This window comes from Talaromyces atroroseus, assembly GCF_001907595.1.
Source record: "Talaromyces atroroseus strain IBT 11181 chromosome Unknown scaffold_17, whole genome shotgun sequence".
In the NCBI taxonomy this organism is placed as follows: Eukaryota; Fungi; Ascomycota; class Eurotiomycetes; order Eurotiales; family Trichocomaceae; genus Talaromyces; species Talaromyces atroroseus.
Genome location: NW_017971449.1, coordinates 327,449 through 355,190, shown reverse-complemented (window position 1 = coordinate 355,190; position 27,742 = coordinate 327,449). Strand labels below are relative to the sequence as shown.

The window sequence follows — 27,742 nt, the reverse complement described above, 5'->3', positions numbered from 1 at the left end:
TTTCTGTTTCTTTCTTTCTGGCTTTCACGATTCATGAATTACTAATACACGCGAATGACGATTGGACACCATGTATATTTATCTGTCTTCAAACACGATACATGAAGTTTTATTTTTAAGATGATCATCTTGATTACCTAGTGTTTCAGTTCATAACTGCTCTATTGTTCTTACGACCCAAACAAGCAGTTCAGAAACTGTCTATAAATCTGCGTTTGAAGCATCCCATATTCTACCGTCCCACCATTATAGAATATATGTCTTGAATCTAACGAGAGTATTGAGAGTATATAAGAATATTTATCTTATCGGGGCCCTCTCCCCACTTGCCACTTTGCGGCGCGCTAAGGCATGTTTTCCGCAGAGCCGCAGCAGCAAACAAAAAAAAAAAATTCATAGTCTGAAAAACCAGACTCGACCAGCTTCACCTCATTCAATTGGACATTTACGCAGAAAAAACCACCGAATATACCGAAAATTATTATTTCATTACGATAAATAAATACTCTGCGTTTCATTCACATTGGCAACGGCAAAAACTCATGGTTGGCGCAAAGCAGAAGAAGGTATCCGCAAGTGCGGCCAGGACATCTTCTTCCCTCAGCGCGCCGCGAGCCGAATTCAATAATGCAGGCATGCGATATTACTCATCTGAGGAAGAAAATGATGATGAAGACGAGATTCCGCAGAAGGACGAGGTAGAAGAGAAACTCGAGAAGCTGCTGTTCGGCGACGACGACGGGTTCAGAGCGGCGTTGAAAAATCATGGAGAGCAACGATCAACAGATCTCGTCATGCTTAGTGACAAGGAAGATGGAGAAGGGGATGGTGACATTGAAGAGAATATGGATGATGTTGCAGATGCCGATGTAGGTCTCTCGTCTTTCCGTATTCTTTTCTTTTTTTTTTTTCTTTCTAACCAATAGATTTCCCGCGCCAAAGCTCTTTTTCCTAGACTCAGGTGCCGTGGAAGCACAAGATGGAGGCGATTACCCATCCGATGTTTTGGCTATTGAAGGCAAAGACGAAGCTGGCATTGTTAGCCGACCAGCTGTATGGGTTGATAGTGACGACGAGCGCATGGCCATATCACTTGCGGGACATAAACGACTGAGGAAACTACGCATCGCCGAGTCGGACGACGTTGTCAGCGGGACGGAATATATAAGGAGGCTACGCACACAGTATTTGCGACTACATCCCACGCCTGACTGGGCCAATCCAGAAATCAAAAGGAAACACCGCAAGAAGCGAAGTGGCAGCAGCAGTGGTTCTGAAGATGGGCTTTCCGGTAGTGAAATGGATACCGACGATGATGCTGATGTGTCAGTTAAGCCACTGGCGAAACTTCTTCAAGGTGCTGGCGATCTTGTGAGAGGGAGTGAGGGTGACATGGCTGGGAAACCAGTGAAGCTTCGTCAGGAAGTTATAGATATTCAACGTTTGAAGGACGTTGGAGGTGTCCAGCCTGTAAGTGATACAGCGCCCGTCTTTCTTTTCTCCTTGCATTACAGCGTGATTCGTACTGACATAAACTAGTCGTCTATAGATTCTTTGTCCTTTCACCCTCATTATTCATTGCTCCTTTCTTCAGGTCCTGCATCTACTCTCTGGCTACACCATATCTCGCCAAATGCCCCAACCCCCAGCAGTCTCTTGACCTCGCTTCAGATCCGGAAAACGCCTTTAACTACATCCGCCTTTGCTCCCTCCGGCAACCGAATCTTCGCTTCTGGTCGACGACGTTTCTTCCATGTGTGGGATCTAGACTCGGGTAAGATTGAAAAGGTCAATCCCGCAGCTGATCGAAAGGAAGAACAAAAGTCGATGGAAAAGTTCAAGTTGTCCCCTTGTGGCAGATACGTGGCTTTGATAGGTTCTGCCCGCAAGGGCGGTGGTGTCATCAATGTGCTAGACGCGACTACAGCCCAATGGATAGCGCAGGTTCGAGTAGATGGCATCGGAGGTGTCGCTGACTTTGCCTGGTGGAGCGATGGCAATGGTATGGTGATTGCCAGCAAGAACGGCGAGATCTCAGAGTACGATATCCGCCAACGCCGTGTCGTCTGCCGCTGGACCGACGCAGGCGCTGTCGGCACAACTGTCGTTGCTCTGGGTGGTCTCTCCGGTCGACCACATCTCGGAGCCGACCGCTGGGTAGCCATTGGCAGTTCGAGCGGCATTGTCAACGTCTACGACCGCAAGCCATGGCAAGGAGCCGCCTTGCAGGCGGAACAGTCCAAGAAGTTAAAGATCGAGGACGCTATCCCCAGCAATCCCACCCCGGTTCGAGCACTTGAACAGCTCACGACGTCAATCACACAGATCGTTTTTGCGCCTGATGGACAATTCATGGTTATGGCTAGCCGGTGGAAGCGAGATGCCTTGCGACTTGGTAAGTCTACCTTTGGCATATAAATCCTGTTTTGTCCTGCCATCTAACCTTGTACAGTCCACCTACCATCATGCACCGTCTATCGCAATTGGCCTACATCCAACACTCCCTTTGGCCGCATCTCATCGGTGGCCATATCGCCGCAGTCGAATCTGCTAGCTGTTGCCAACGAGCAGGGCAAGATTAGGCTGTGGGAGATCAACGGTTAGAAAAAGCATTTGGTTACTCTTTTTTATCATATTGTAGACATACGGCATGTCAGTCTGGTAGTCTTTTTTTTCAGCTAGGTATATAACAACAAAACGCATGGCACAAGCGAATGTATCCCATCGTTGTAAGAATCTAGCCTACCTGCCTTTTTGGGCGATTCCGATCGAGTTCGCACCGCCGGAAGAGTCGGCGACTTCTCCTCTTGACCTTCTCCTACAGATAGTTCTATCAAGCACCATGCAACGCCAATTTCTTACTCTTCAGCTGTGTGATCAATGATCAGCCACGGCCCTCTCCGCATTTAATTAATTCATGCCAATTTTTTTGCATCGATAAGAGTGGGCCTGCAGGATGTCACCCTGCACGATTATACTATCTATGTATGGCTTCAATTGCCAGCTGGCGGTCACTCCCCGATCTCAATTCACTAAACATCAGTTGAGGCGCGGCGTCGTCAACTAGAATGGCTTGTTGCATTGATATTCAATGTTTTCTTCGCGGAGAGAAACAGGATCTGTACCGACATTGCCTGCAGATCACCGCTACGGTGGATGCCACTAAGATGCATCACGATAGCCAACTTGCCAGCTACAGGCGCCATCAGTCAAGCTTTGAATCCGTCGCAACGCTAAAGAACAGCCAAAAATCCTAGCTTGCTTGTATTTACGTATTTGCAACGCGCAGTGCGTGGTGGTGGCATCGAATAAATACCCCCGCTCGGCATTCCGCTTGCTCACAAGGTGCTGCTTCGTTTTGTAGCACTGTGTTAGCTATTCGGCAATGCGGTCACTATCGTTTATTACCTTGCTGGGTGCAATCCCGACAATACAGGCTCAATTTGTTGCAGCGCCCACAAATTTCACTGAAACGAGGGGTTACTTGGACCTTCCGGTGCGATACAAGGAAGTTCCAACAGGAATTTGCGAGACAGATCCCAATGTGAAAAGCTTCTCTGGCTATGTGGATGTTGAAGAGAACCAGCATATCTTCTTCTGGTTCTTTGAGGCGCGCAATCAGGACCCGAAAACTGCGCCGTTGACTGTGTGGATTAATGGAGGTGTGTAGTGTCTCTTTTTTTACCACTGAAGCCATGATGACTGATTGACTGATCTTTTGCAACAGGCCCCGGTTCTTCTTCAATAATCGGACTTTTCGTAGAAAATGGACCCTGCGGTGTCGATATAAATGGGAATGTGTACAGCAACCCATACTCATGGAACAATGCAACCAACATGCTATACATTGACCAACCAACTCAAACAGGCTTTTCCTACACCACCCCAGTTCCAGGATATACCGACCCGGAGACAGCTGATGTGATTGTGTTGCCCTCGAATTCGTGCCCTGACTATGCAGCTGACTTGGGCTGTGGCACGTATTCATACCCCAATGTGAGCCTAACAGCAAACAACACACAGGCTGCGGCACCAAATTTCTACCTCACTCTGCAGGGATTTATGGGGGCATTCCCCCAGTATTCTCGAGAATCATTCCATTTCGCCACCGAGAGCTATGGCGGTCATTATGGACCTGTCTTCAATGAATACATCGAGGAACAGAATCGAAACCTTCCTCAAGGTGCGAAGAAGATCACTCTCGAGTCTGTCATGATTGGGAATGGTTGGTACGATCCGATTATTCAATACCAGGCGTACTACAACTTCACAGTGTGGCCTGGAAATACCTATGACTATCATCCATACAACGACTCCATAGCTTCCAAGTTGTACAACAACCTCTACGGCCCTGGAAACTGTGTCGACCAGCTTCTTGACTGCAAGGCACGAGGCATCGATGAGATTTGCAGTGTTGCCGACAGCTTCTGCGCTGACCAGGTCGAATCCATATACGATGATTATCTGGATCGAGACGAATATGATCTCCGAGAGCTGGAACCGGACCCTTTCCCATACGAGTTTTACGTCGATTATCTCAATACGCCTTCTGTGCTAGCTGCCCTTGGAGCCTACGTGAACTATACCGAGGTTAACAATGCCGTGTTCGATGCGTTCAAGTCGACTGGCGATGACGGACGTATCATGCATACTGTTGAGGACCTTGGCAAACTACTAGACCAAGGTGTTACTGTTGTCATGTACACTGGTGACGCGGATTACAACTGTAACTGGCTGGGTGGTCAGGCCATTTCTCTGTTGGTAAACTCTCCTGGATTCAGCAGCGCAGGATATGCGAATATCTCGACCGACGACGGCGTTGTGCATGGCCAGGTACGACAATCTGGACAGTTTGCGTTCGTACGGGTCTACGAGAGCGGGCACGAGGTGCCGTTCTACCAGCCATTGCTTGCATTGACTATGCTTGAGCGCATCATCAACGGGCTCGACGTTGCGACTGGCCAGGTCCCAGCACGCGCGGGATACAAAACCGTCGGCCCGCTCGAGAGCACTTACAGAGAGGGCAACGGCACCATTCAGTGGACAGTGACAAACCCAGATGCTACGTATAACACCACGACAGGCGCGCCAAATCCTGTGTCGCAGGTGACAAAAAGGCGACGATTCAAGCCGCCGGCGGGGAAAGCAAGCAAACGATCTGTCTGACAAAAAGCATTGCGAGCTGGATAGCTTCAAACTGCATATTAAAGCATTGATATACTTCCTTCGTGGACTATCTAGGTACCTAGCTATATAGTGAGTCCTTATGCAGCGGTCTCGGAGGACCTTGAAGGCCGATGACAATCTTCTCAGGGTCTCGTTAAGTATATAAAATTGTTATAAAATTGTCTACCTAGTTTGGCCGCTCTAAGTCGCTGTGCTGCATGCGGGGAAGCGGGAGAATGATCAACCGAGGATATCAAAGTATATAAATGAATGCTCACCACCTCATTTCCACTTAACTTTCCATGGTTTTCTGCGTATCCAGCAGAAAGATAAAAACATGTTCAACCAGTTCACCCCCTTCGACATCCCCGTCGAACAAGACGTAACCATCCACGGCATCCACGGCGGCTCTGGACCGCCGCTTCTACTTCTCCATGGCTTCCCGCAGACGCATCACATCTGGCACCGGGTCGCCGACGAACTGGCCAAGAACTACTACATTGTCGCAATTGATCTGCGCGGATACGGACACTCGTCCAAGCCCGACGGCGGCGAGGGACATGTGCGATACGGCAAGAAAGCCATGGCCCGCGACGCAGTGCAGGTAATGGACGCGCTTCTAGCGAACCGGTCTGAAGGCAACCAATTCTACATCTGCGCACACGATCGAGGCGCACGAGTCGCCCACCGGCTCTGCGTGGATTACCCCTCGCGCGTGAAAAGGTGCATTTTGCTGGACATCTGCCCGACATTGGCAATGTATTCGCAGACCACCGAGGCCTTTGCCCGGGGCTATTTCCACTGGTTCTTCCTCATCCAGGCGGCGCCCTTGCCGGAGTGCTCAATCGCGACGAATCACAGGGCATGGGTGGATATGTTCATGGGTGGCCGGCATGCTGGCCTCAAGGCGTTTGCGCCCGAGTGTCTTGCGGCGTATGAGGCCAATTTGGCGGATGAGCGCACTGTGCATGCTATGTGTGAGGATTATCGGGCTGCAGCGACGCTGGATATGAGAGAGGCAGAGGCCGATGTTGTGGAGGGCCGGAAGGTGCAGTGTCCGTTGAGGGTGCTTTGGGGCGCGCATTCGACCGTGGCCAAGTGTTTTGATGTGCTTGCTGAGTGGCGCAAGGTGTCGAGTGCGTCTGTGGATGGGAGGGCTGTTGATTCGGGGCATTATATTCCGGAGGAGGCGCCGGGCGAGGTTATTGCGAATGTTCTTGAATTTTTTTTTTGAAGTGATCTAGATGCATTACTGAATTGAGTTACAGTTGCCGTATTCGGCAACTCCAGGCTTTAGTTAGGGCTAGCAGTAAGATTATGGTATACAAAATGTATGTCACAACTTCGACGGCACCCACACCGGCTTCGTCTTCGTTGCAAACGCCCTCACGCCAATCTCATAATTCTCGCCGGCAAACAACCTTTCTGCATACAGCCTGTGCGTCCGATCCGTAGCATCTTCCACACCTCCCAGTCCGTCCCACGCCTCCCTAATGCCATGCCTAGTCACAACAATCGAATCCGGGGACGACATCTCGGCGATATTACGCGCTACTGCAACGGCCTCGTCAACCACCGACTCGGGCGTTTTGCTCACTCTGTTGATGAGCAGGTACCGCGCTGCTTCGGCGGCCGTGAGCTTGCGGGTTGTCATGGCTATTTCGGAGGCGATTTGAAGGCCTGAAATGCGCGCGATGCGTGCTAGACCGCCGGCGGCTGCGTACAGGCCTACTTGGGCTTCGGGCAGGCCGAAGGTTGCTGTTGGCGAGGCGATGACCATGTCACTTTGTTATCTGCGTTAACCCAAGCACAAAGTATATTGCAATAGAGTAGAAAGCACAAAACCAATTCAGACAAATCTCAAATCCCCCGCCCAACGCAAATCCATTCACAGCAGCGATAATGGGCTTCTTGCCCCTGCGTCGACTCACGCCCATAAACCCGCCGGGTGGAAGCGGTAGTTTCTCCTCGGTATTACCGTCAGCAGCAGCAGCATTAGTACTCTGCTCAATCAGGTCCTGCCCCGCGCAAAAGGCCTTGGAGCCCTTGCCCGTGACGATGGCGACGCGCAGCGAAGGCTCGTCATTGAACCAGTTGAAGATGGCCTCGGCGTCCCAGTGTGCTCGGGTGTTGATGGCGTTGCGCTGTTTTTCGCGGTTGATGGTGACCAGGAGGACGTGCGGGGATGGGTAGGAGAGGAGGAAGTATGGGGATTGTGGGGGGGTTGCTGTCATTTTCCTCTCTCAGTATATCTATATATTTACACAGAGTTCTCGTTGAAATGTGCATGGATATGGATCTAATTGTTTCGTTGGTGCAAGCCGAGAAGTTGATGCCGGAGGTATGTACACGGTAGGCGGGGAGAATGCGGAGAACCTCGGCTTATGTACATATCAACATAAGCAGAGAGTAAATGATTTTATTTCTGCACGAAGTATTTACAATGACCACGCAAAATGAGCGCAGAGAGTATGGAATATCGAGCAGTAGACAGTGCAAACAAATGATGCCTATATTGCTTGCTGGTTCTGCCTCTATCTGATTTAATATGCACCATCTCTCAACGTCCATGTAGGCTGCGGCGCCAACGCTGGCCTACTGTAACCAGACTTGATAACTGCAGTCGGGACCAGGTCGAGACCGGCCAGCTTTGCACCATCAGTGTCCATCGCCCACAAAGTCACTGCGATGAAATTGTCGCCGTTGTAGTTGAGGATGCCCTCTGGGACGGGATAGGTAGTCTGCGGACCCAGGTTGTTGACTGGCGGATGTTAGGAAAAAGATAATCACAGGAGGAGAAGTATATATATATATATATATATAATACGCACTGTACTTCCCAAACTGATACCCATTCACAAAGATCAGACATCGATAGTTCTGCGAAGGACTCTTCGCCGCGTCCGAGCCATTATTGAACACAAAACTCATGGGCACATCCCATCCAGACGGGATATCCAGCCGGAAGGAAGTCGTATAGAACCCCACGCCGGGAGCAGCAAGACCATCTTCCACAGGACTGGACACAGTCCAGTTCGAGGCTGGGGGCTGCGGATAATGGTAGCCCTGGCGTTCAGCATACAATGCCCCCTCGTTGAGAGGACCGCGAGCCAGATCGCGGTACTGCTCACCACCAAGATTGCCCGTCATCTTCCAGGTGACGTCGGACTGGTCGTCGTGGCCAGCCAGACTGTAATTCAGGATTCCGTGTGGGAACTTGATTGCGTCGGTGCCGGGGCCTTCTTCATCCTGGCCCATGTTGTCGATCAGAACGGTCAATATATACTCCTTCCCTGAGGTTAAGGGATGCGGAAATGTGAAGTTTTGAGCTAGTACCTGAGCGGTAGAACTGCCGGGGAATGACCCGAGGAATACATCGTTCAGCCAGACGATATTGGCAAAGCCGGTGCCGCCGGAGATGTTTAGGGAAAGTGTGGATTCTTGAGCGTTGGCGAGGAATCGTCCGCGGTAGATTAGTGATCCGGTATGGAATCCGTAGTCTAATGCATATAAATCACGCGGCGTCTTGAAAGGAGTAGGATTGTTGGTGATGGTTTTGTTGCATTCAGTCCAAGATGCATCGTTGTATGTTGACTTGATCTCTGGCACGGAGTCCAGATACCTCCAAGTGAGGCTGGAAAGCCGTGGAATTTCCACGGAAGGGGGTTTGTATTCGATTTCACCAATGACTTTGCCATTACACGCCAGTGTAGTAGTCTTAACCAGCTCCCCGTTAAAAGTCAGACTGCGAATGTTGTCCTTCGGGCTTGAGATCAGTTCGACGACAGTTGTCTGGTTGACATCGCCCGTCAGCTTTAGTTTATCACCTTCGATCTCTGCGCTTCGAATAAGATACCCGGCCTTGACGACCACCAGGTCCTTTGACGGGGATGTGAAATTTGCCACGGGACTTGGAGCTGTCAGCTCCATCACCCAGTAGTTATACGCTTCATTTCTCCACACCAGGTAGAGCTCAAGCAGCGGTCCAATCTGAACGATCTTACGCTCAGGGGTGACTCGCCACTGCAGCACCCAAGCAGATCCCCTTTGTCGGATGGCCACGCCGGAGCCCTCAATGACTGAAGGTTGCCCCAGACTGGCTGGCAAAGCAATCTCATGCAGTTCTTCCTCTCCCCCATAGAGCACTGCAGTGCGTTTCCGATCCTCCCCTCGCGCCCAGGTAAGTATCTCCGCGCTGGAATAAATCAGGTTAATGCCACCGAGATCATAGTCTGTGACGTGAATCTTGGAATCGCGTCCACTTAGCGCCAAGCTACCTCCAAGCTGTGGAATGGTGACACTTCCAATACTAGTGGACAAGTCAAGGGTATACTGAGTCGTGTTGAGTGAAGTAAAGTCTGCGTGTCTCACCACGTAGAAATTGGTGCCATTATTATCCCCTAAAAGTGGAGTGACCGCAATGGTCTCTGGCGCGCCATAAGTGCCATTCATGCCCACCACCGAGGTGGCCGTGAGATATGCTGGGGACACCTTGAGGAAGTTTGCCTGGAGTTTCTGTTCGCTGTATTTCTCTCGGCGTAGGCTTCGATCTTCGCTGATGGCTGCTCCGTAATCGTAGGACGTGTAGCCATTCATGTAACCCAAATTGCCCCAATTGGTGCCACCATAGGTCTAGAATTTGTCGTCAGTTCGTCGATATACCTTCTTCAACTATAAAGAGAGAAAGACCATGTAGATGTTGAATAGCTTCACCCCGAAGCTGTAGTTATTCTTGTATACGACACGGGCTGTCTCCATATTGACGAGGTCAGCACACATCTCTTCGACAACGCCTCCCCTGAACAGATCAGTCTCTGCCCCAAGTTCAATATATATATATATAAATATATAAGACGACATACCATCCCTCTCCACTTCCTCCTTGGAATTCGGCTATAGAAAATGGCGTCGTCGGGCTTTCCTTCTGGTGGGTAGCCTGCCAGGTATAAGGGAACCTATATGTCGGCCATACATATGGATCAGCACCTAGGAGCACGTCAGTTAGATACCTCGCAAGTCTCACAGAGCCAGTGATTTGGTCCCCTACAGTCGTAACGCATAGGATACGAGTCAATGCCATATATGTCTACCGCGCCGAGTCCACTGCCCGGCGCAAAATAACCCTCTACCAAGTTATCATTCACTATAAACGGGACCTGAATACCAGCATCACGAAACTGCCGCTCTACAAAAGCCATGTATTCCCTGTTCATCTCGCCTGGGAAAGTTGAGACGCCGAGGCCCGGCCAGCTTGTATACTCATTCTCAGGCTGGAGCAAGATCACCGGACCGCCCTTCGTGATCTGGGCTTTGCTGATGATCTTACCGATCGTTGGCACGTAGTTTTGCGTCGTTTCGAGGTACCCCGGATCCAACGATCGGAGTGTTGCGTTGCTGCTGCGCAAAACCCAGCCCGGTATACCTCCAGCCGAGACCTCGGCGTTGATATACGGTCCAGGACGAGCAATCAGGTATATCCCGGCTTCAGTCGCTGCACTGAAGAACTCTTCGAGGTCCCAGATACCACCACCGCTACCAATCACAACATGGCCGGGATTTCCTTCCAACAGCGCCCAGTCCGTGTAGAAGGATACTCCTGTAAAGCCCATGCTTTTGATCTTCTGGAAAACGTCGAGCCATAAGCCGGGCACTGGAAGACGGAAGGGGTGGAATTCTCCAGAGAAAATCATTAGGCGCTCGCCTCGCACGAAGAAGGAGTGTTCGTCCCATGTTACCTAGCACGTATGAGCCCCAATCAATCGATTGAGATGTTGAGCTTACTAGGTCCTGACGAGAGTTGCTCCCACCGCAGCACAAGCACCAACCCAAGGCAGAGAGAAGCAAGGAAGAAGAAAAGCGCATCCTGAAGACAATGAAGAGCCTGCTACCATTGCCATTCTAAGAGTCATCCAGGACAATTTCCCCCGTCTTATAAGTATAACTCTTAAGTGAGCGCTATTCAGGCTAAATGAATGTATGCCCCAGACATCCCCCGCAATTGACCATTGACAGTGGATACAGTTGGCTGCAAACCCAGTGCACGCTTTTGTCCCAATTCTTTCACAGCGCCTGCAGTCAAGAGGAGCTAAACTATGTAGGTTTTCCTGAGGCCCTGATTCAGGTCTTTGTAACGAGGTAGTACGGTAGTTAGTAGTTAAACAACTAGTTAACTGACGTAATACAAGCCTTGTATCAGGCCACGGCCCCCTTACTTGCTAGCAGATTCTCGCAATAATTTCTCTAACATCATCATCTTTGAAAGATTATCAAGGGGATCATCATGAGACACGAATTCACCAACGTCAGATGGCGAGGGCTGCTGAGTTGCCATGCAAGTAGGGACTCATTTTCTCCTTAGGTACCAGCTTTTTACATCGCTCTGTATAGAGACCAGTGGTGCAATCTATCTGCGATTCTACTCTGTGCGTTATGAAAGCCTTCATCATGCCATTTCCTTAGATTTGATATTGAAGAGCATACTGCTAGATCTGGCAGGTAATTATTGCAATTCTCCCATGCCTTCCGCTTGAGGGTTATATCCTCCAATAACGAAATATTCTATCACTTCGATGTAGGGATAGATACGCTAGTTCTTCTCCAGCTGCAACGCACTCGGAGTATAAAGATTTCTTCATCGTTGCCACGCCCAATAAGGCACGTAGCATGTACGTGCGTAATGACCCTCTCTGCCGCCTGGCCGTTAAGAGACCAATGTTAGCGATGCCATGGATATGTAAGATATTACCCTTACTTACAATACTAGCAAATCCCATGTTCTTTGGTGCAATGTTCTTCGTCATGACCTATGGTACTACCTATTTTTGCTCCGAAAATAAGTAAATGAATGAAAGATTAGCATAGAATGTACATGGATCAACTTACATCTCTCGCATTTGTGTTTGCGCGGGCAAAATTTAGCAATGTGTCCATTCTTTTTGCAGTAGAAACACCGAGTGGGAGGAGACTCAGAGGAGTATGAGGAACTGTCACTGATTCAAGCTAATTCTTCTTCATCCTCACTGGCCCCTAGGGTAACTATAAAAGAATAATCAGCAGGGAGTATACCCTTTGATATGTGGCTAAGACTGGCGATGGTTTTTTAGAAGGGAAGCGGTTTTCATTGGAGAAAGCAATTTTAATGGGATGCATTGAGGGATAAGTGTGAAACAACAGCCAACCACTCAATCCAGTTAGAGACTAGATCAACTATAATAACCCTTGGGTGTAGCGCTACGGTGTTATTCTCATGACTTCACCTCACCATTAAGGAAATGCTGAATTCCGACATGACCATGATTGTTGATTTGCTGGCCACTGCCGCTATTAACATTGTTAGTCTGTGTACCTCCACCGCTATGGAAAATCGAGGTCGGGCTCTCTTCCTCAGCCGTCGAGCTTTTGATGGATCTCAATTCGTTGAGGATATCTTCTTGAAGGTCAGTGTCTTGCTCCGGAGTAGCAGACTTCACCATCCTGTAGTTGACAAGGATTTGAATATTTTGAATGAGCGCAGTCATCAGCTCTTCGACTTTGCTTCCCTTTCCCAATCTTTGAATGACCTTTTTCATGGGGTATTTTTTCTTCCGCGTACTGTTCTCTGCAGGAATGACTTCTTCAAATATTCCTCTCAACTCCCGTGCGTTCCCATCACAAGCATCAAAGATATTCTTCAAGGCCTCACAGACATCTGGGGGCAAAGAGTCTTTACCGGGCTGTAGCTCGGTCTGGATTGTCTCAAGGGTATTGCGGATGAGGGGTATTCTGGACTGGAACATAGTGGAATGCTTCTTGTAGCCCCAGGTCACGTTTGGCACTGTCGTAGACCTTGATTGAAGCACCGAGGATACCGATTACCGCGGAGATGGCACCGATCACATCAAGGCCTGACATATTGGGACGTAGAAATGTAGAAATTGATCAGATGAATAGTGTCCTCACAATAAGCATGGTGGAGCAAACAGTATGGCGGTAGTTGAGAGAGGTAGGAGTTTGATCCAGCCGCAGCATATACCTAGTATTCGAGAGGATTGATTGGTGTGGACGTACATATTACCAACCATCAGTTTCTTTTGACCAGTGCCTAATGAGATTCAGCGGCGATACGAGTAATACACTGACGTGGACCAATGGACAGATAGAGTCTGCCTCACTATTACGTTGGGACTATAGCAAAAGTTTCAAGATCAACAAGGGGTGAAGATCCTTCTCTCAACCCCCCTGGGAAACGGAATGCTCCGCCAGGCAGGTAAGGCCGTACCCCTTGCTTCTTACTGAAAGCAGGCAAGGATATCGAGATATTCCAGGAAGTCACCCAAACGCAGTCCATTCCCCAAGGCTCGTTGAAAAAACATCTCCATCAAGGCGTTCCATCTCTTCAAGGGAGCAGATGCCGCTGAGGCGCCTAATACGTTGCATATCTGCCATTGCTCGTGATATGGAGGCTACCAGAAAGTTGTTGTTGTTGAAAGCTGGCCCCCACTAGCACCGCTACTGGACTGTTCCGCTTAGAGAACCGTGGACTATGTTACTGTAAGTTATCTACAGTACAGTGCCAATTTTTGGACAATTGTTACTCCGAGGCTTTTCCAGATATAGGCCACGGTGAAAACATGCTCAAACAATTAACTTGAATAAAAGCGCGCCCTGGGTTTATACCAAGTGTATACCATGGCGGACCGAAAACTACATGTGGATAGTAGATAGTAATAGTAGATTGAATAATATTGTCTAATCATTAACGTAAGTACAAGTACATCCTCAATCAGGCCAGCTTCAGCTGAGTGGTGCATTGCTTTCGATCAACACGAGACAGATGAAAAAAAAAAGTACACAGAATCGAATAGTCAGGTAGTATGTCACACAAGGTTGTACAGGAGGAAAGGCCGGTAGATAGGGGGGGAAAAGCGAGTAAAAGATAGGTAGGGAAGGGTATATGTATCGAGAGAGATTAAGAAATAGAAAGATAAAAGAAGAAATCCGCCGATAGAACATCTCTCAACGCTTTGTCATGAATCGACCAAAACAATGTCGAGCTTTCGAAATTTTTATTTTAAACATACTTTTGTGATGGGGGAGCTCAAAACGATTAGCAAAAGTCTATGCAATTTTTTCTTCTTCAATCACAGCTTGTCCCTCGCCGGGAGGATTCTGTTCGGCCACTTGTCGCGGTGCCGGTGGAAGTTGCGCTGTGTGATGGTGATAATCAGAGGAAACCGGGATCGAAGACTGGGGGGCAATGATATCCTCTTCACTCCTCTTGTCTTCTGGTGTATGTCCCTCCATCATCGTGCTGTGCGCCTCGATGCCGTATCGATGGGCGTGTGGGATTTCGTGGCCGTCTTCTAATTGCGCCGCCTTTTGCGGTGTCCACGCCAAGTAATCTCGGCGTACCTCGACATAATCGTAGGCGAATTCTCCTAGCTGGTCATCGTCCATGCCGAGCAGTTCCGCCTCCTCAGATGCCCGCAGGTGAAGACCTGGCGTGATGTTGATCAAATATGCGATGATTGCGGAGACCACAAAGGCGTATGCGCAGGTGGCAACAATATAGGCAATCTGGATGTAGAGCTGCCGATAGTTGTGGATGATCCATCCACCTTGCGCCGTTCCTGTGGTGGGGTTTGTCTGGCCGGTGTTTACGCCATCGAGGCCGATAATGTCGTCCGATGCGAAGAGCGCATTGATGAGCAGACCAATAATCCCCGCAACGCCGTGCTCAGCGAACACATCCATGGAATCGTCGATTTTAATCCAGTATTTCACTGTACACATTAGAATGACAGAAGACACAGGCACGGGAGTTACAAGTAAAACCAACCTTTGGTGGCATAGTTGCAAACTATGCCAGTCACCACTCCCAGCACAACGCTTCCCCAAGGGGTGATGAAACCAGAAGCGGGAGTCGCAGCAACCAGCCCCGAGATGGTGCCAGAACACCATCCAACCATAGACCACTTTCTCGCCAACCGGAAATCGAGCAGAACCCAAGCAATGGCGGCAAAACTAGCGGCAATATTGGAGTTCCAGCATGCCATGGTCGCACGCAGGTTGGCGCCAAATGCAGAGCCACCATTGAAACCCAGCCAGCCAAACCAGAGGAACACAGTTCCCAGCAGAATCAGCGACACGTTGTGCGGGCGGAAATTGAGCATCATTCTCTCTTGGCGACGACCAAGGACCATCGAGTATGCAAGTGCCGATAGACCAGACCCTATTTCGACGGGTCCTCCTCCAGCGTAGTCCATCACTCCGTAAGCGTATCCCCAGCCATTGACATTCCAGGCCCAGCAGGCGAGAGGGCAATAAACGATGGTGGCCCAGATAAAAGTGAAGACCATGGCCGGTAGCAGCCGCCCGCGTTCCGCAACGGCACCCATGACAATAGCAGCAGTGACGCCACAGAATTGCATCTACAGACGTTAGCCTCTTCTGCATCTCTGCCTGGCCTAGCTGCAAGGGTGGGGAAAAAATACCTGGTAAAAAGCATAGAGCAGCCCTGGCACCAATGGCGAACCTGGACTTGGAGCACCGAGTAGATTCATCAAGCCAAAGCTGCGCAAGTCACCAATGAAGCCGTTGGTGGCGGATGGGGAAAACGCTAATGAGTAGCCCCAAAAATACCACTGGAAGGTTATCACCGAAAAGGAACCCATGCAGGCCCAGATCATACTGAGGGCAGACTTGCGGCGGGCAAGCCCGGAGTAGAGGAAGCCCAGACCGGGCACCATGACCATGACCATGGCGGAAGCGACGATTATATAGGCCTGGTCACCGGATTGGTACCATTTGTTCAGATTTTCGACGCCTGCAAGAATTAGTCTTCTCTTTCAGAAATATACATACAGACATAATATATATATATATATATATATATATTATATGTATATGAAGAGCGTGGCCGTCAAAGGATGGTGCCAAGGGATTGCATACGAGAATCACCGCCCAGATCTGTGTTCGTCGTGAGGGAATAATCGGCGGGAGCCCCAGTCCAGTTGTATGAAGCATAATCAGGCGCATACGGCGCCGGAGTATCGGCAGACGACATTGTGGGCTGTCAAGAATTATACAATACAATCGAGGATTGACCGTCCGTCGGAGGAGGGCAAGGTTTGGTGTTGTGTTGTGGTGGGCGTGCCGGGAGACCAAAATTAACAGACCAAATAAAACGAAGCTGTAAAAAAAAAAAAAAAAAAAAAAAAAAGAGAGAGAAAAGGAATCGAGAGCACGGAAAGCAAGAGGCCGTCTGCTTGCCAAGCTCACTCACCTCCAGAATCCTGGAGAGCGAGACAGAGAGAGTCGGACGAGGAGAACTGGAGAGATGGAGTCGATGGTGTGGAGAGAGCGAAGAGAAGGTAGATATAGTTGTCGCCTGGCTTGTCAGGCATTCATGGATTGGACGGGGTGGGCCGGGCCAATTCGGGAAGCACGACGAGCGCCTATTCCCTTTTTCCATCAATCGATTTGCAATGCGAATTGGCAATGGAGTATTTTTCCTGGCTGTCTGTCTGGCACGGTCTGCACTAGGCCCGGTCGAGCAGCATAGGCTGGCGGCGAGGGCGCATAGCTCGAAAAAAAAAAAAGGGCGAGTGTCACAGCTTCAGTTTTGTTTCTTTTTCTGCTAGCCGACAGGACAAGCTGGAGGAAGAAGCGTCATGGCCGGGGATCGCCAGAGTGGCAAGCGCGCGTTCGGAGGGCAATCGGACTGCGGAACCGGCAGTCGGCTGCCAAGGCTGGCGCCCATCATGTATATTCTATAGTTAGGAGTTAGTTATCGATGCGAATAGTCTTGAAATGTACCACCACTATAGGGAGTATGTACATGGTGTCTACGGGCAGCGCGCCTATATAAGTACCTCCAGCCTCTGTCAAGCTATGCAGATAAGATAGATGATAGATAGTAGTCAATACAGCCTTCTTATCTCGCTATATTAAACCAGGCATACGCTGCTAATTTTACGCTAGCTTGTCGAACTTAAGTCAACGGCCTCAGGCATGATACGAAGTGATGACTGTCGCCCGTTGCAATTGCCTCGCGCCCATTGGCCAGAGATAAAGCCCCTGCTAGCGCCCAATCCGTGCGTGTGGAGCCGCCCGTGGATCCCCTTGCATTGCCGCTAGCTGTCTTGGGTGCTAGCGCAGCCTCTCGATCGGGGCTAACGCCCGCTCGGGGAGCGCAGGGATTGGCTGTAGATAAGTCGGCGTCTCTGCGCGCTGATTGGCGGGCTGTTCCACGCGTAATGGCGATTACTCATAGAGTCATCGAATCGATCTCGAGTCTCGAGGCCAGTCACGTGAGTTGCTGCTGGAAGACTCGGGAAGGAAGGAAGTCGAGGCTGACCTGGCACAGGTGCGACTGCCGTTTGTGCAACGGTGTCACATGTCTGACGGAAGTAGTGAGACATCCAGTATGCCATAGTGTATTACTATTCATACAATTACGCTTATACTCTGTGGTATATGCGAACCCAAGAAGAAATAAATCATATATACATTTAGTATATATCCATATAAATATATATATATATATATATCACCTATGCTCGCGTATCATCGACCGCGCCCGCGCCCGCTCGTCCACCCCCAGCTTGTCCACCACGTCCGCCGTCTCGCCGCCGCCCACTACATCATCCCACTCGTCCTCGTCCATCGCCATAATCATCGTAATCTGCACGCACCGAGAGAATGCCTCGCGGTGCCGATAGCGCGCCGGCGCCCCCTGGCTGCTCCCCACTTCCACCACCGTAGTCACAATCCCCGAAACATCCCGCTCCAACCGAATCGCCCCCAGCGCGTTGACTCGTCCGTGATACGACCACAGCCGTTTCTCGAGCAGCCGCGCCAGATACGCAACCGTAATCGTCAGCAGACGATCAAACGCCGTCGGCGTCAGGATCCGTGATAACGGTGAGACCAGCTCTGCCCACATCCCCGCAAACCGCGGCCGCACCAATTCTGCCCGCGGTAGCTCTTCGTCTTCGTCTTCGTCGACCTCGTAGTTCTGATATGTGCTGGCCGTCGGGTCGTTGTGGTCCCGTGGCTGGTATTCAATGTCCCGGAATGACTCGGCCAGAATCGGCCGCAGTCGTGTCTTGACGACGTTGTTGAAAACCACCTGGATGCCATCCGAAATCAAGTCACTGGCCTTGGACTCAAATGATGTCGACAGGGACTGCAGCGCCTGTCGCACAACCGACGCATCGTCCGAAAGAGGGTATATGCTTTCGAGCCCGCTACCGGCGCCGTCCTCTATACCTCCTTTAGTCTCCTCTCCTTCCGCGCGACCCGGCTTGTTGTCAACATGACCTCGCACGATTCGTCGGATGTAGTCCACTGCGACATCCAGATTATTGATCAAGACCAAAAACGCAATCACCGTCTGTTCCGCTGGCTGGGCTCCCTGGACCGCCGGCCGCGGGTAGTATTCATCGCGCATCTTTCGTTGAATCATGCCGATGAAGTCCGCTCCGAGTATCCTTGAAAGCGTCGGTACTACATTCGTCACGACTTGTGCCTGCGATGTTGCGATAGATTGTTGGAGAACTTTGTTCACAATGTACATGATATCGTCAACAGCCGAGGTGATGTGGGGGGGCTCTGAATTGAGCGCGCTATGTAGATTCAGTGTAAGACCAGAGGGCTGCTCATCCAGCTGGAATGCTTTCTCCACGGAACGACGGAGAAAGAATGTAGTCATCGCATTAAAAGGGCCAATCATTCGGTCCTTGATCTTCTTCGACAGAGGAGAATCCACCAAGAAATCCGGGAGCATCAACGGCGCATCCACATTGTCGTTTTCTTCAATTGGCTGTGACTTGTTTAGTTTTGTTGTCCCCGGGTTAAATATCCAAAATCTGTACTGTACTTACCCTGCAGCTATCGCCGAGGAATCGGCAATAGAGTGACCACCGTCCAAGCATCACTCCCAATTCGTTGAGGATCGCATCAATTTCTATCATGTCGACCCCTTCATCTTCAACTTCGCCTGCAAGTCCATCTCGGTGGGCCGGAGAACCGGTACGAGGGGTACCAGAGGTACGTTGTGCAGGCAGGAAGCTTTGCACCAAGAACGTAAATGCATAAGATTTGATATCTGTCAACTTCCGGACGACGTTCCTCTCGTCCGTCCATGTGTCGATAATGATACCTCCCTGGACATCGGCTTCCACTTGCAACCTCTCAATAACCCGGGTCATTTTTCCGGAACCGTAATGCCGTTCGACCAGCGCCCCGTGCCCGTCAATAATTTGAGCAATATGCTCAAAAAGCTTCGTGAGCGCACTAGCATAAAAGTATCCATCCGTGGCTTGCCCACTGCCAGCGCCTGTATTCAGGTTTGACCGAGCCCGCGTTGCGACACCTTGGCAGACATATCGCCCGTAGACATCCAAGCCCACCTCTGATCGACCAATGAGAGGAAATAGTTTGAAAAACCGCGTGATCTTAGCACCATTGTTTTCCTTGACAGCCTTGTCGAACTCCCTCAAAAACAGCCCGCACAGAGACTCCGATGCATTATGTAGCGTAACGCTCGGCGGATCCGGCACCTCCGCCGTAGGCACAATCTGCGCCGCAAAAGCTCCATTGACGACATCGGCCGGAATTTTGGATGCGCGATTCAAATAGCTGGCTGCCATCTCCCAATCTTGCGGGCCTTCCATCGACCCATTGACTCCTAGCACACATGCCTTCAGCTCGGCCACCTGCTCGACAACTTCTAGCGTGGCTTTGACTCGCGCCTGTTCCAGGTCCAGACGTCGCACTGCCCCTGAGATGCGGTCGGCAGTTGCTGCGGCCGGGGACAGCATGCCATGGCTAATATTCCTGGCGGTGTTCACCTGCGTGCCGAGATGAGCACGTAACAGGTCGAGGCGTCCGAGTTCGCGGGAAAAATCCTTCTGAGAAGCGACCAGAGCATCGAGCCGGGCCGTGACTGCCGCTTCCTGGTCGTGGAGGTGTAGCAGCGTCGCTTTGATTTCGGAGACCGAGCTGGCATTGAAGATATCAGGGGGAGAGGTTTCGTGGCCATTGGCCTCGACAGGCCCGTCATCTTTGGACATGTCGGATAGTCTGCGGGGAATGTAATGTTGGTTGGCTGACTTGTTGTCGTTTTATTGTGGAAGAGGCCAGGTACAGCCAAACATAAGCCTGAGGCCCCACCAGCGGGAACCGCCATTGATGATTGGCTACGGCAAGGCGGTCAGACTACTTGGACTGGCGATGTATATGCAGTCATAAGCATTGGATTTAAGCATGATTTGCCATATTATTTCATGATAGGCAAACATGATGCAATCCGCTGCTACACTCGAGAAACAGAGTAGCTATGTAATTTAATTGCCACACTACGAACGACCGTCGAGTGTCAACTCTCAAATGCCGGCAGAATCTGGGTTGATATGGGGAAGCACGCGTTGCCATATCGGGACTAGTCCACCCAGATTGACGTCGCGCGGATTGAAGATTCATCTCTTTGCATCTTGGATGAGAAGAAATTTGCCTTTTTTACGTTTATTGTCTAGATTGCTTATTGGCGCCAACTTACATCGCATATAGAACTTACCAGACTTTAGACGGTCTGCACAACAAACATCTCGTTTTACAATTAGAAGAAGAAGAAGAAGAAGAAGAAGAAGAAGCAGCATCAGCCGTCCGCGGGGCATTGCTTCAATATGGGCAACGAATCGTCTACGATGGTAGACGAGGCTACACCTCCCACAACACTCAAGCGCCGTGATCTCGAGTCAGTGGCCAAATACATTCTCGAGAAAGATACTCGGAAAATTGTTGTTCTGGTGAGTTATACTCCCATTCTTTCTGTCGGTTGACATGCTAAAAGAATACACCCAAGACCGGCGCAGGCATCAGCACATCTGCTGGAATCCCAGATTTCAGATCTCCAGATACAGGCCTGTACTCGAATTTAGCCCATTTGGAATTACCGGACCCAGAAGCAGTATTTAACATTACCTTTTTCCGAGATAACCCTGTTCCATTCTATACACTCGCCAAAGAGCTTTATCCTGGCCGGTACCGACCGACCATAGCGCACTCATTTATCAGCCTTCTGCACAAAAAGGGTCGCCTCCTGAAGCTTTTTACACAGAATATTGATTGTTTGGAACGGGAAGCCGGTCTTCCAGGAGAACTAATCATTGATGCTCATGGAAGTTTTGCTTCCCAGCATTGTATCGACTGCAAGAGCCTTTACCCCGACGAGCTCATGAAACAAGCCATTGCCAAGGGCGAGGTCCCCCATTGCGTGACACCACAATGTAACGGCCTTGTGAAGCCGGATATAGTCTTTTTTGGCGAAGCGCTGCCGGAAGCTTTCTTCCTCAACCGCGAGCTACCCGCAGAAGCCGACCTGTGCATTGTCATGGGCACCAGCCTGACTGTTCAGCCATTTGCAAGTCTGCCCAGTTTTTGCCGCGATGAGACGCCTCGCCTGCTGATCAACATGGAGCAAGTTGGCGGTCTCGGGTCTCGTACAGACGACGTGCTTCTACTTGGAGATTGTGACGAAGGCGTACGCAAACTCGCCCAGGCTCTAGGCTGGTTGGAGGAGTTGGAGGCTCTCTGGGAGGAGACCAACCCCAATAAAGAAGATCGAGACCAGGAGACAGCGCCCAAGAAGACGCGCGACGAGCGGTTGCACGACGAAGTCGAACGCCTCACAGCTGACGTCGACCGGGCGTTGCACGTATCAAATACTCACCAAGATCATCTACAAAACTATTTGGCAAAACATGTTGCAAAGAAGGCCGACACGGCTAAACAGGCCGACAGTGCTGAGGGGACGGTTGTTTCGGCGCTGGACAAGGATAACGTTCAGGGCGAGACCAAGACTCCCGCTGAGAAGGAAGAAAAGATTCTCCGGCCCAATGCTACAGGCGGCTTGGATCATGTTTTCCCGCATTTGGCGGATAAGAAGCCTCGACCTCCGTAAGATATATAACCGTATTTAGTCTCTATTTCGGACTGTCTACGATGGGACGATATGTAATGATAATCATGTGATGCTTCTAGACTGGGTTAATCATTGACCAACATCTGATGCAGTTCGTTTTTAGTTGGCTGATTCTTCGTATCCCTGGCAAAGAAGTTGAAGGCTGATGCATTAACATTCCACCTCATGCGTGACACTACACACTGCATAGTAACTCACTAATGTTTATGCATAGTAACAAACCCTGCATCTCAGCGATTAGCTACTGGACCACTGCTTTATACGATTTCCATACATGAGGCACTAGCGGTGAGACGTGGGGAAACGTGAGACTCGTCATTTTGGGGCCAGCTGGCTGAGGTCTTGTGATCAGATATTTTAAAAAAAAAAGCTCTCGTTGTGGGTGATTTGTTACTGAAGGAAAGAAGGAATATAAAATAATGCGAGAAAAGCTCACGGAGGACTGTCGTCCATCTTCATCTAGATAGTAGCTACGATAAACGTCATGGAAAACACGTATCTGACGACTCAATCAGCATGCCAGCCAATGATAACTGCACCAAAGCTTGCAATTGCTTCCATATCCGTACTGTACTGTAACTGCGCTAGTATTTTACCCAGCTTTCACCGAGCACGCCGAAGTTTTGTTGTGAGTGGCCCGCGGGGTTGTCCAGTCTTTCTTTGCCCCACGTTCTGCTGCCAGGGTTCTGGAGCCATATAAGAAGAATTGAGCTTCTTTTCTTCCCTCTGCCTCATCTCTCGCTTACCCATCTTTGTTTTTTTTTCCCTATTCTTTAATTATTTGCAAAGTGTTGCTTTGAAATCGCCAATCATGGTTGGACTTGGACCACGCCGCCGTCCTTCCCGTAAGGGTACGTACGCCATGATATAATGAATCATCGTCATCATGAATCAAGTTGAGAAATGACCCTGACGCCGAATTCGCTGCAGGTTCCATGGCCGATGTGCCGAAGAATCTTTTGGATCAAATCAAGGAATTCGAGGACATATTCACCGTCGACCGACAGAAACTCAAGGAGATTGTCGCGCACTTCGTCAAGGAGCTGGAGAAGGGTGCGTGTCACATGTCTTGTTGCCCTTGCCCTTCACATGAAGGAAAAAAAATCGCTAATTGAGCAATCTAGGTCTGACCGTCAAGGGAGGAAACATTGTAAGTGGCCAAATCTATAGATAGAGCATTATATCCTTGGCACGTGTTCTGACAACCTCACCAGCCTATGAACGTGACCTGGGTGTTCGGCTTCCCAACCGGCGACGAGCAAGGAAGGTACCTTGCTCTGGACATGGGCGGCACCAACCTGCGTGTTTGCGAAATCGAATTGACCGAGGAACGCGGAGAGTTTGATATTGCGCAGTCGAAGTACCGAATTCCCGAAGAATTGAAGACGGGCACGGCCGAGGAGCTCTGGGAGTATATTGCCGACTGCTTGCAGCAGTTCATTGAATATCACCACGAAAACGAGGAGCTTGCTTCTCTGCCATTGGGCTTTACCTTCTCGTATCCTGCGACACAAGAATACATCGACCATGGTATTCTTCAACGCTGGACAAAGGGTTTTGATATTGACGGTGTGGAGGGCCATGACGTCGTTCCGCCTTTTGAGGAAATCTTGAAGAAGAGGGTTTGTAGTTACGGAGGAACTTCTTATCTGTAGGAATAGCTAACTAACGCACGAAAACATCAGGGCCTTCCAATTAAAACCACTGCTTTGATCAATGACACAACCGGCACGCTCATTGCGTCTTCATACACTGATTCCGAAATGAAAATCGGATGCATCTTCGGCACGGGCGTCAATGCAGCATATATGGAAGATGCCGGATCCGTCCCCAAGCTTGCTCACCTAAACCTGCCTCCGGATACCCCTATTGCCATCAACTGTGAATACGGAGCCTTTGACAACGAACACATTGTTCTTCCTCTGACACAGTACGATATCATCATTGACAGGGACTCTCCTCGCCCAGGCCAACAGGCTTTTGAAAAGATGACTGCCGGTCTGTACCTCGGCGAAATCTTCCGTCTTGCTCTTCTAGATGTCATTGACAACAAGGGCGGTCTCATTTTCGAGGGCCAGGATGCCTCCAAACTACGAAAGCCCTACTCACTCGACGCTTCTTTCCTATCCGCCATTGAAGAAGACCCCTTTGAGAACTTGCAGGAGACCGACGAACTTCTAGAACGCGTCCTTGGCCTCAAAGCCGTCAAGCCCGAACTCGAACTGTGCCGCCGACTGGCCGAGCTTATTGGCACTCGTGCTGCGCGCTTGTCTGCCTGCGGTGTAGCCGCTATCTGCACCAAGAAGAACATTGAGCGCTGCCATGTGGGTGCAGATGGTTCCGTATTCACCAAATACCCGCACTTCAAGGCCCGTGGCGCTCGTGCACTGCGCGAGATTCTCGACTGGCCGGATAACGAGAAGGACAAGATTGTCATCCTCCCCGCTGAGGATGGATCGGGCGTGGGCGCAGCGTTGATTGCTGCTTTGACGCTCAAGCGTTTCAAGGCAGGTAATCTTGTTGGAATTCGGGACAAGGATTCTTTCAAGTCTCTAGTCTAGATCTAATGTGTTTCTTTTACCTTTCTGTATGGATGATGCGACGTGATGTGATTTGATGACAATAATTTTGGACGGAGAAGAAGAAGAAAAGAATAAAAAAAGAATATACATATTACACATACATAGAATACGCAGTTCTAAATGAATGCCTCCGATACATCAATGGCTTTGCAGGCTGTGGTTACTTTCATTCCTGGGATACTTGATATACACATGTCCAGTGACTATACATCTTATACTTGAGAGATTTGCCTAAAGCCATACCTATGTATCGGTCAAGAAAGCCCCTCAAAAAGACACAAACACGCTCAAAAGCACCAGGTTACACAAGACAATTGAAACTAGCCAGGTAGATCATACTTAGGAGACGACAGCTAATGTCATTAATAGCCTATCGATAGTCGCATACGCGAGTTCTACGCCGCCGGACGATTAAGTGAAGCGGCCTCAAGGCAACCCTTAGATCATCCCCGGTTGCATTTTTTGACTTGCTTAATAAGGTAGTAAGAAAAAAGAAAGAAGATTGATGAGCTTCAGCTCGTTTCAACCAGTCTTGTTGATAGCTTAGCAACTTCCAATGCGGATGAACTGTTCTTACACAGCCTCACATCGATTTTAGAATACCCAAACCCTTGCATTCAGAGAGACAGTAGGCTTATGAAGACGCTAGAATCATATCTGCGGCTTGTTCTGCTAGTGCATAGACGGAGTTCTGAATGTGGCTAGCGATGGGTACCGGTATAACACTGGCATCAACAACACGCAGCCTATCTACACCTTTAACACGTAGTTCACTATCCACGACTTTACCCATGGATAAACTGCCTGCTGGATGGGCCATCGTTCTGCCCAGATATTTTAGTCTGAAGCAATTTACTCGGTTTTTCATATCACGAAACTCACCCTAAACGCCGCCGGATTAAATCATTGAGCTCTTCATCCGTGGAGTCTGAAGAAACTGCTCGGCCACCCTCCTCAACGGTTTCAGACACAATAAGCTCTCGACCAGCCTCCGTCTCACAGAGCACGGCATGGGTCTTCCGAAGACCCTCTCTGAGTACATACTGATCCGCTTCTGTCGCCAAGTAGTTGGGGTCTATCAAGGGCAAGCTCTCTGGATTCGCGTCTTTCAGGCGAATAGAACCCCTAGAGGTAGGTAACATGCACAAGGTGGACGTTGTAACATGAGTGCCATCTGGGATAATCAATGGGTCTCCCTGATTCAGCGCCAGATACGTGATAAAGATTTCGATGTGACCGTGCTGTAATGCTACCGCATGAAGTTCCGAACTAGCCTCTTTGTCGGTAGATAGTGCTTTCAGTAGGCCCTCCTTTGGTACAGATTGAGTGGCTATGAAGTCCAAAGGGAGTCCCTTGAAATAAACCGGGTTATTGAAAGCAGAGGATCCGACGGAAAGCCCCTTTTCAGGTTCTCTGAGCTTCCACCATTGATTGACGCAGCAATGGTCCTGGAGATTGTTTCCAACATCAGGCAGATCAAGTATAGTTTCGATTGCATGTTTTTGCAACTCTTTTCGAGGGCCTAGTCCAGAGAGCATCAGAATCTGAGGAGAACGATAGGTTCCAGCCGAGACAATAATCTCGCGGCGTGCCATGATGATTCTATGGCTGGCATCTGCCAGCTCTACCGCAGTGGCCACCTTGAGACCAGCTTTGTCCGTGATAAGCACCCGTTTCACCAAGGTCTCTGTCAAAACCTCAACATTCTTCAGTTCATAGGCCGAAGATGCAATGTGGCGCACGCCATTTACTCGGTTCTCAATCAACTCGCCCAGGCCTATGGGATTGCCATCATTCATATCTCGCTTGTACGATACCCCTACCGCGGCCCAGGCGTCCTTGACCTTCTCGCGTAATGGATACTGCCGGTCGCCAGCCGCCTCCATTCTAATGGGCCCATCAAATCCATGAACTGTAGGATCGCCATTGGGGTCCCAATATGTCTCGGTCTTCCGGAAATAGGGCAGCAAGCCGTCGTAGCTCCATCTGGGATCATTGACTAGTTGTGCCCACACATCGTAGTTTTCCTTTTCTCCACGCGTCCAGCCACCTATTGGCTAGCGATCAGTCGAGGAAGTGCGCCGAAGCTAGAGCCGCTGTAGATTAAGAGATGCTTGCCTACCTGCATTGATAGCTGAGCTCCCCCCGAGAGCCTTCCCAGAAAAGTTTGGAAGAACACGGCCATCCAAATGGGCTTGCGGCACTGTCAGATCGCCCCAGTCGAGTTCACCCCTCAGTAGACGAGCCCATTGCGTGCCGTCCAGCACGTCAGCACGACTACTGACGTCGGAGCCGGCCTCAATAAGCAGAATCGAGAGGGATGGAGCGCCTTCTTTGAGCCGCGCCGCAACGACTGAGCCAGCGGTGCCGCCGCCAATGATGATGTAATCATAGCTGTCGGCGATCATATCGTATGAGATTGTCCGGTGTGACGCTTCTCCTTGAGGTTGATTTTGTTTCTCTCTTACTTCCTGGTGAGAAGAGAGAGGGGGAGGAAAACGGTATGGCCTGGATGCCAGATTGGGCATTCGTTCGTTCTTTTGTGTCCATGCGCAGCATACATGCTGTTCCGGGTTATGTATAGTATGAATCGAATACTCGCCGAGCACATTTTGTGATTGGTGCTGGACAAAAGGAAACCAGCGTGATTGGGTTGAAAATGCCTCAGGATCGACATTCTTCACTGTAACCTGGTTGACTCATGTACTTTGGCCTGTCCATGATCCAACACTTTCACCTTCACCCTGATGCCGGAACTATTCGTCGCCGGCATTCCAACAAAGCAGGCTCAGTGCTGATCGATGTCTCGCTCGCGGTAAGTTCAGCTCTAATAATGCATGACTACTAGGGTTGAAGTTAATAGACTAGCAGGGCTCCGTTCGTTGCAATAGCACAGTTGACGTTCGGCTTTTCCTTGGATATTCGTAGCTGTGATCTTATATTACCAAGGTCAAGATGATAAGACTTCAAGACAAAATATTAGTTATGGTAGAGAGTTTGCAGTTGGAATTATCCTCGCGGTCAGTTA

The 27,742-nt window shown here is 49.9% G+C and overlaps 11 protein-coding genes across 11 annotated transcripts, besides 1 other annotated feature; 5 read left to right on the top strand and 6 right to left on the bottom strand.

Moving 5' to 3' along the window:
- Positions 1–542: 542 nt before the first annotated feature.
- Positions 543–2,604, top strand: UA08_09086 (hypothetical protein; the record flags this gene model as incomplete). The annotated part of the gene is made up of 4 exons (XM_020263981.1): positions 543–869; positions 943–1,470; positions 1,540–2,395; positions 2,453–2,604. 4 exons carry the CDS (start codon positions 543–545, stop codon positions 2,602–2,604), a joined length of 1,863 nt encoding a protein of 620 aa, XP_020115746.1.
- Positions 2,605–3,385: 781 nt separating this feature from the next.
- Positions 3,386–5,166, top strand: UA08_09085 (hypothetical protein; the record flags this gene model as incomplete). Its single annotated transcript, XM_020263979.1, has 2 exons — positions 3,386–3,662; positions 3,728–5,166. The coding sequence occupies 2 exons, from the start codon at positions 3,386–3,388 to the stop codon at positions 5,164–5,166; spliced, it is 1,716 nt and encodes a 571-aa protein (XP_020115747.1).
- Positions 5,167–5,503: 337 nt separating this feature from the next.
- UA08_09084 (hypothetical protein) lies at positions 5,504–6,400 on the top strand (the record flags this gene model as incomplete). The annotated part of the gene is made up of 1 exon (XM_020263978.1): positions 5,504–6,400. The coding sequence occupies one exon, from the start codon at positions 5,504–5,506 to the stop codon at positions 6,398–6,400; it is 897 nt and encodes a 298-aa protein (XP_020115748.1).
- A 102-nt stretch (positions 6,401–6,502) lies between these two features.
- Positions 6,503–7,400, bottom strand: UA08_09083 (hypothetical protein; the record flags this gene model as incomplete). The annotated part of the gene is made up of 2 exons (XM_020263977.1): positions 6,503–6,950; positions 7,012–7,400. 2 exons carry the CDS (start codon positions 7,398–7,400, stop codon positions 6,503–6,505), a joined length of 837 nt encoding a protein of 278 aa, XP_020115749.1.
- Positions 7,401–7,709: 309 nt separating this feature from the next.
- On the bottom strand, positions 7,710–11,028 carry UA08_09082 (putative beta-galactosidase E; the record flags this gene model as incomplete). The annotated part of the gene is made up of 6 exons (XM_020263976.1): positions 7,710–7,927; positions 7,998–9,798; positions 9,856–9,964; positions 10,029–10,152; positions 10,190–10,901; positions 10,948–11,028. 6 exons carry the CDS (start codon positions 11,026–11,028, stop codon positions 7,710–7,712), a joined length of 3,045 nt encoding a protein of 1,014 aa, XP_020115742.1.
- Positions 11,029–12,054: 1,026 nt separating this feature from the next.
- Positions 12,055–12,115: a repeat region (Identified by RepeatMasker using a combination of RepBase library and repeat library created with RepeatScout).
- A 295-nt stretch (positions 12,116–12,410) lies between these two features.
- UA08_09081 (hypothetical protein) lies at positions 12,411–12,941 on the bottom strand (the record flags this gene model as incomplete). The annotated part of the gene is made up of 1 exon (XM_020263975.1): positions 12,411–12,941. The coding sequence occupies one exon, from the start codon at positions 12,939–12,941 to the stop codon at positions 12,411–12,413; it is 531 nt and encodes a 176-aa protein (XP_020115743.1).
- A 1,321-nt stretch (positions 12,942–14,262) lies between these two features.
- UA08_09080 (Ammonium transporter MEP1) lies at positions 14,263–16,210 on the bottom strand (the record flags this gene model as incomplete). The annotated part of the gene is made up of 4 exons (XM_020263974.1): positions 14,263–14,927; positions 14,984–15,575; positions 15,639–15,970; positions 16,096–16,210. 4 exons carry the CDS (start codon positions 16,208–16,210, stop codon positions 14,263–14,265), a joined length of 1,704 nt encoding a protein of 567 aa, XP_020115744.1.
- A 1,485-nt stretch (positions 16,211–17,695) lies between these two features.
- On the bottom strand, positions 17,696–20,222 carry UA08_09079 (hypothetical protein; the record flags this gene model as incomplete). Its single annotated transcript, XM_020263973.1, has 2 exons — positions 17,696–18,970; positions 19,032–20,222. 2 exons carry the CDS (start codon positions 20,220–20,222, stop codon positions 17,696–17,698), a joined length of 2,466 nt encoding a protein of 821 aa, XP_020115745.1.
- Positions 20,223–20,834: 612 nt separating this feature from the next.
- UA08_09078 (NAD-dependent protein deacetylase hst2-1) lies at positions 20,835–22,111 on the top strand (the record flags this gene model as incomplete). Its single annotated transcript, XM_020263972.1, has 2 exons — positions 20,835–20,957; positions 21,014–22,111. 2 exons carry the CDS (start codon positions 20,835–20,837, stop codon positions 22,109–22,111), a joined length of 1,221 nt encoding a protein of 406 aa, XP_020115831.1.
- An 832-nt stretch (positions 22,112–22,943) lies between these two features.
- Positions 22,944–24,693, top strand: UA08_09077 (Hexokinase; the record flags this gene model as incomplete). Its single annotated transcript, XM_020263971.1, has 5 exons — positions 22,944–22,983; positions 23,063–23,185; positions 23,257–23,282; positions 23,347–23,754; positions 23,818–24,693. The coding sequence occupies 5 exons, from the start codon at positions 22,944–22,946 to the stop codon at positions 24,691–24,693; spliced, it is 1,473 nt and encodes a 490-aa protein (XP_020115830.1).
- Positions 24,694–25,348: 655 nt separating this feature from the next.
- Positions 25,349–27,122, bottom strand: UA08_09076 (hypothetical protein; the record flags this gene model as incomplete). The annotated part of the gene is made up of 3 exons (XM_020263970.1): positions 25,349–25,538; positions 25,597–26,764; positions 26,837–27,122. 3 exons carry the CDS (start codon positions 27,120–27,122, stop codon positions 25,349–25,351), a joined length of 1,644 nt encoding a protein of 547 aa, XP_020115835.1.
- Between the last annotated feature and the right edge of the window lie 620 nt (positions 27,123–27,742).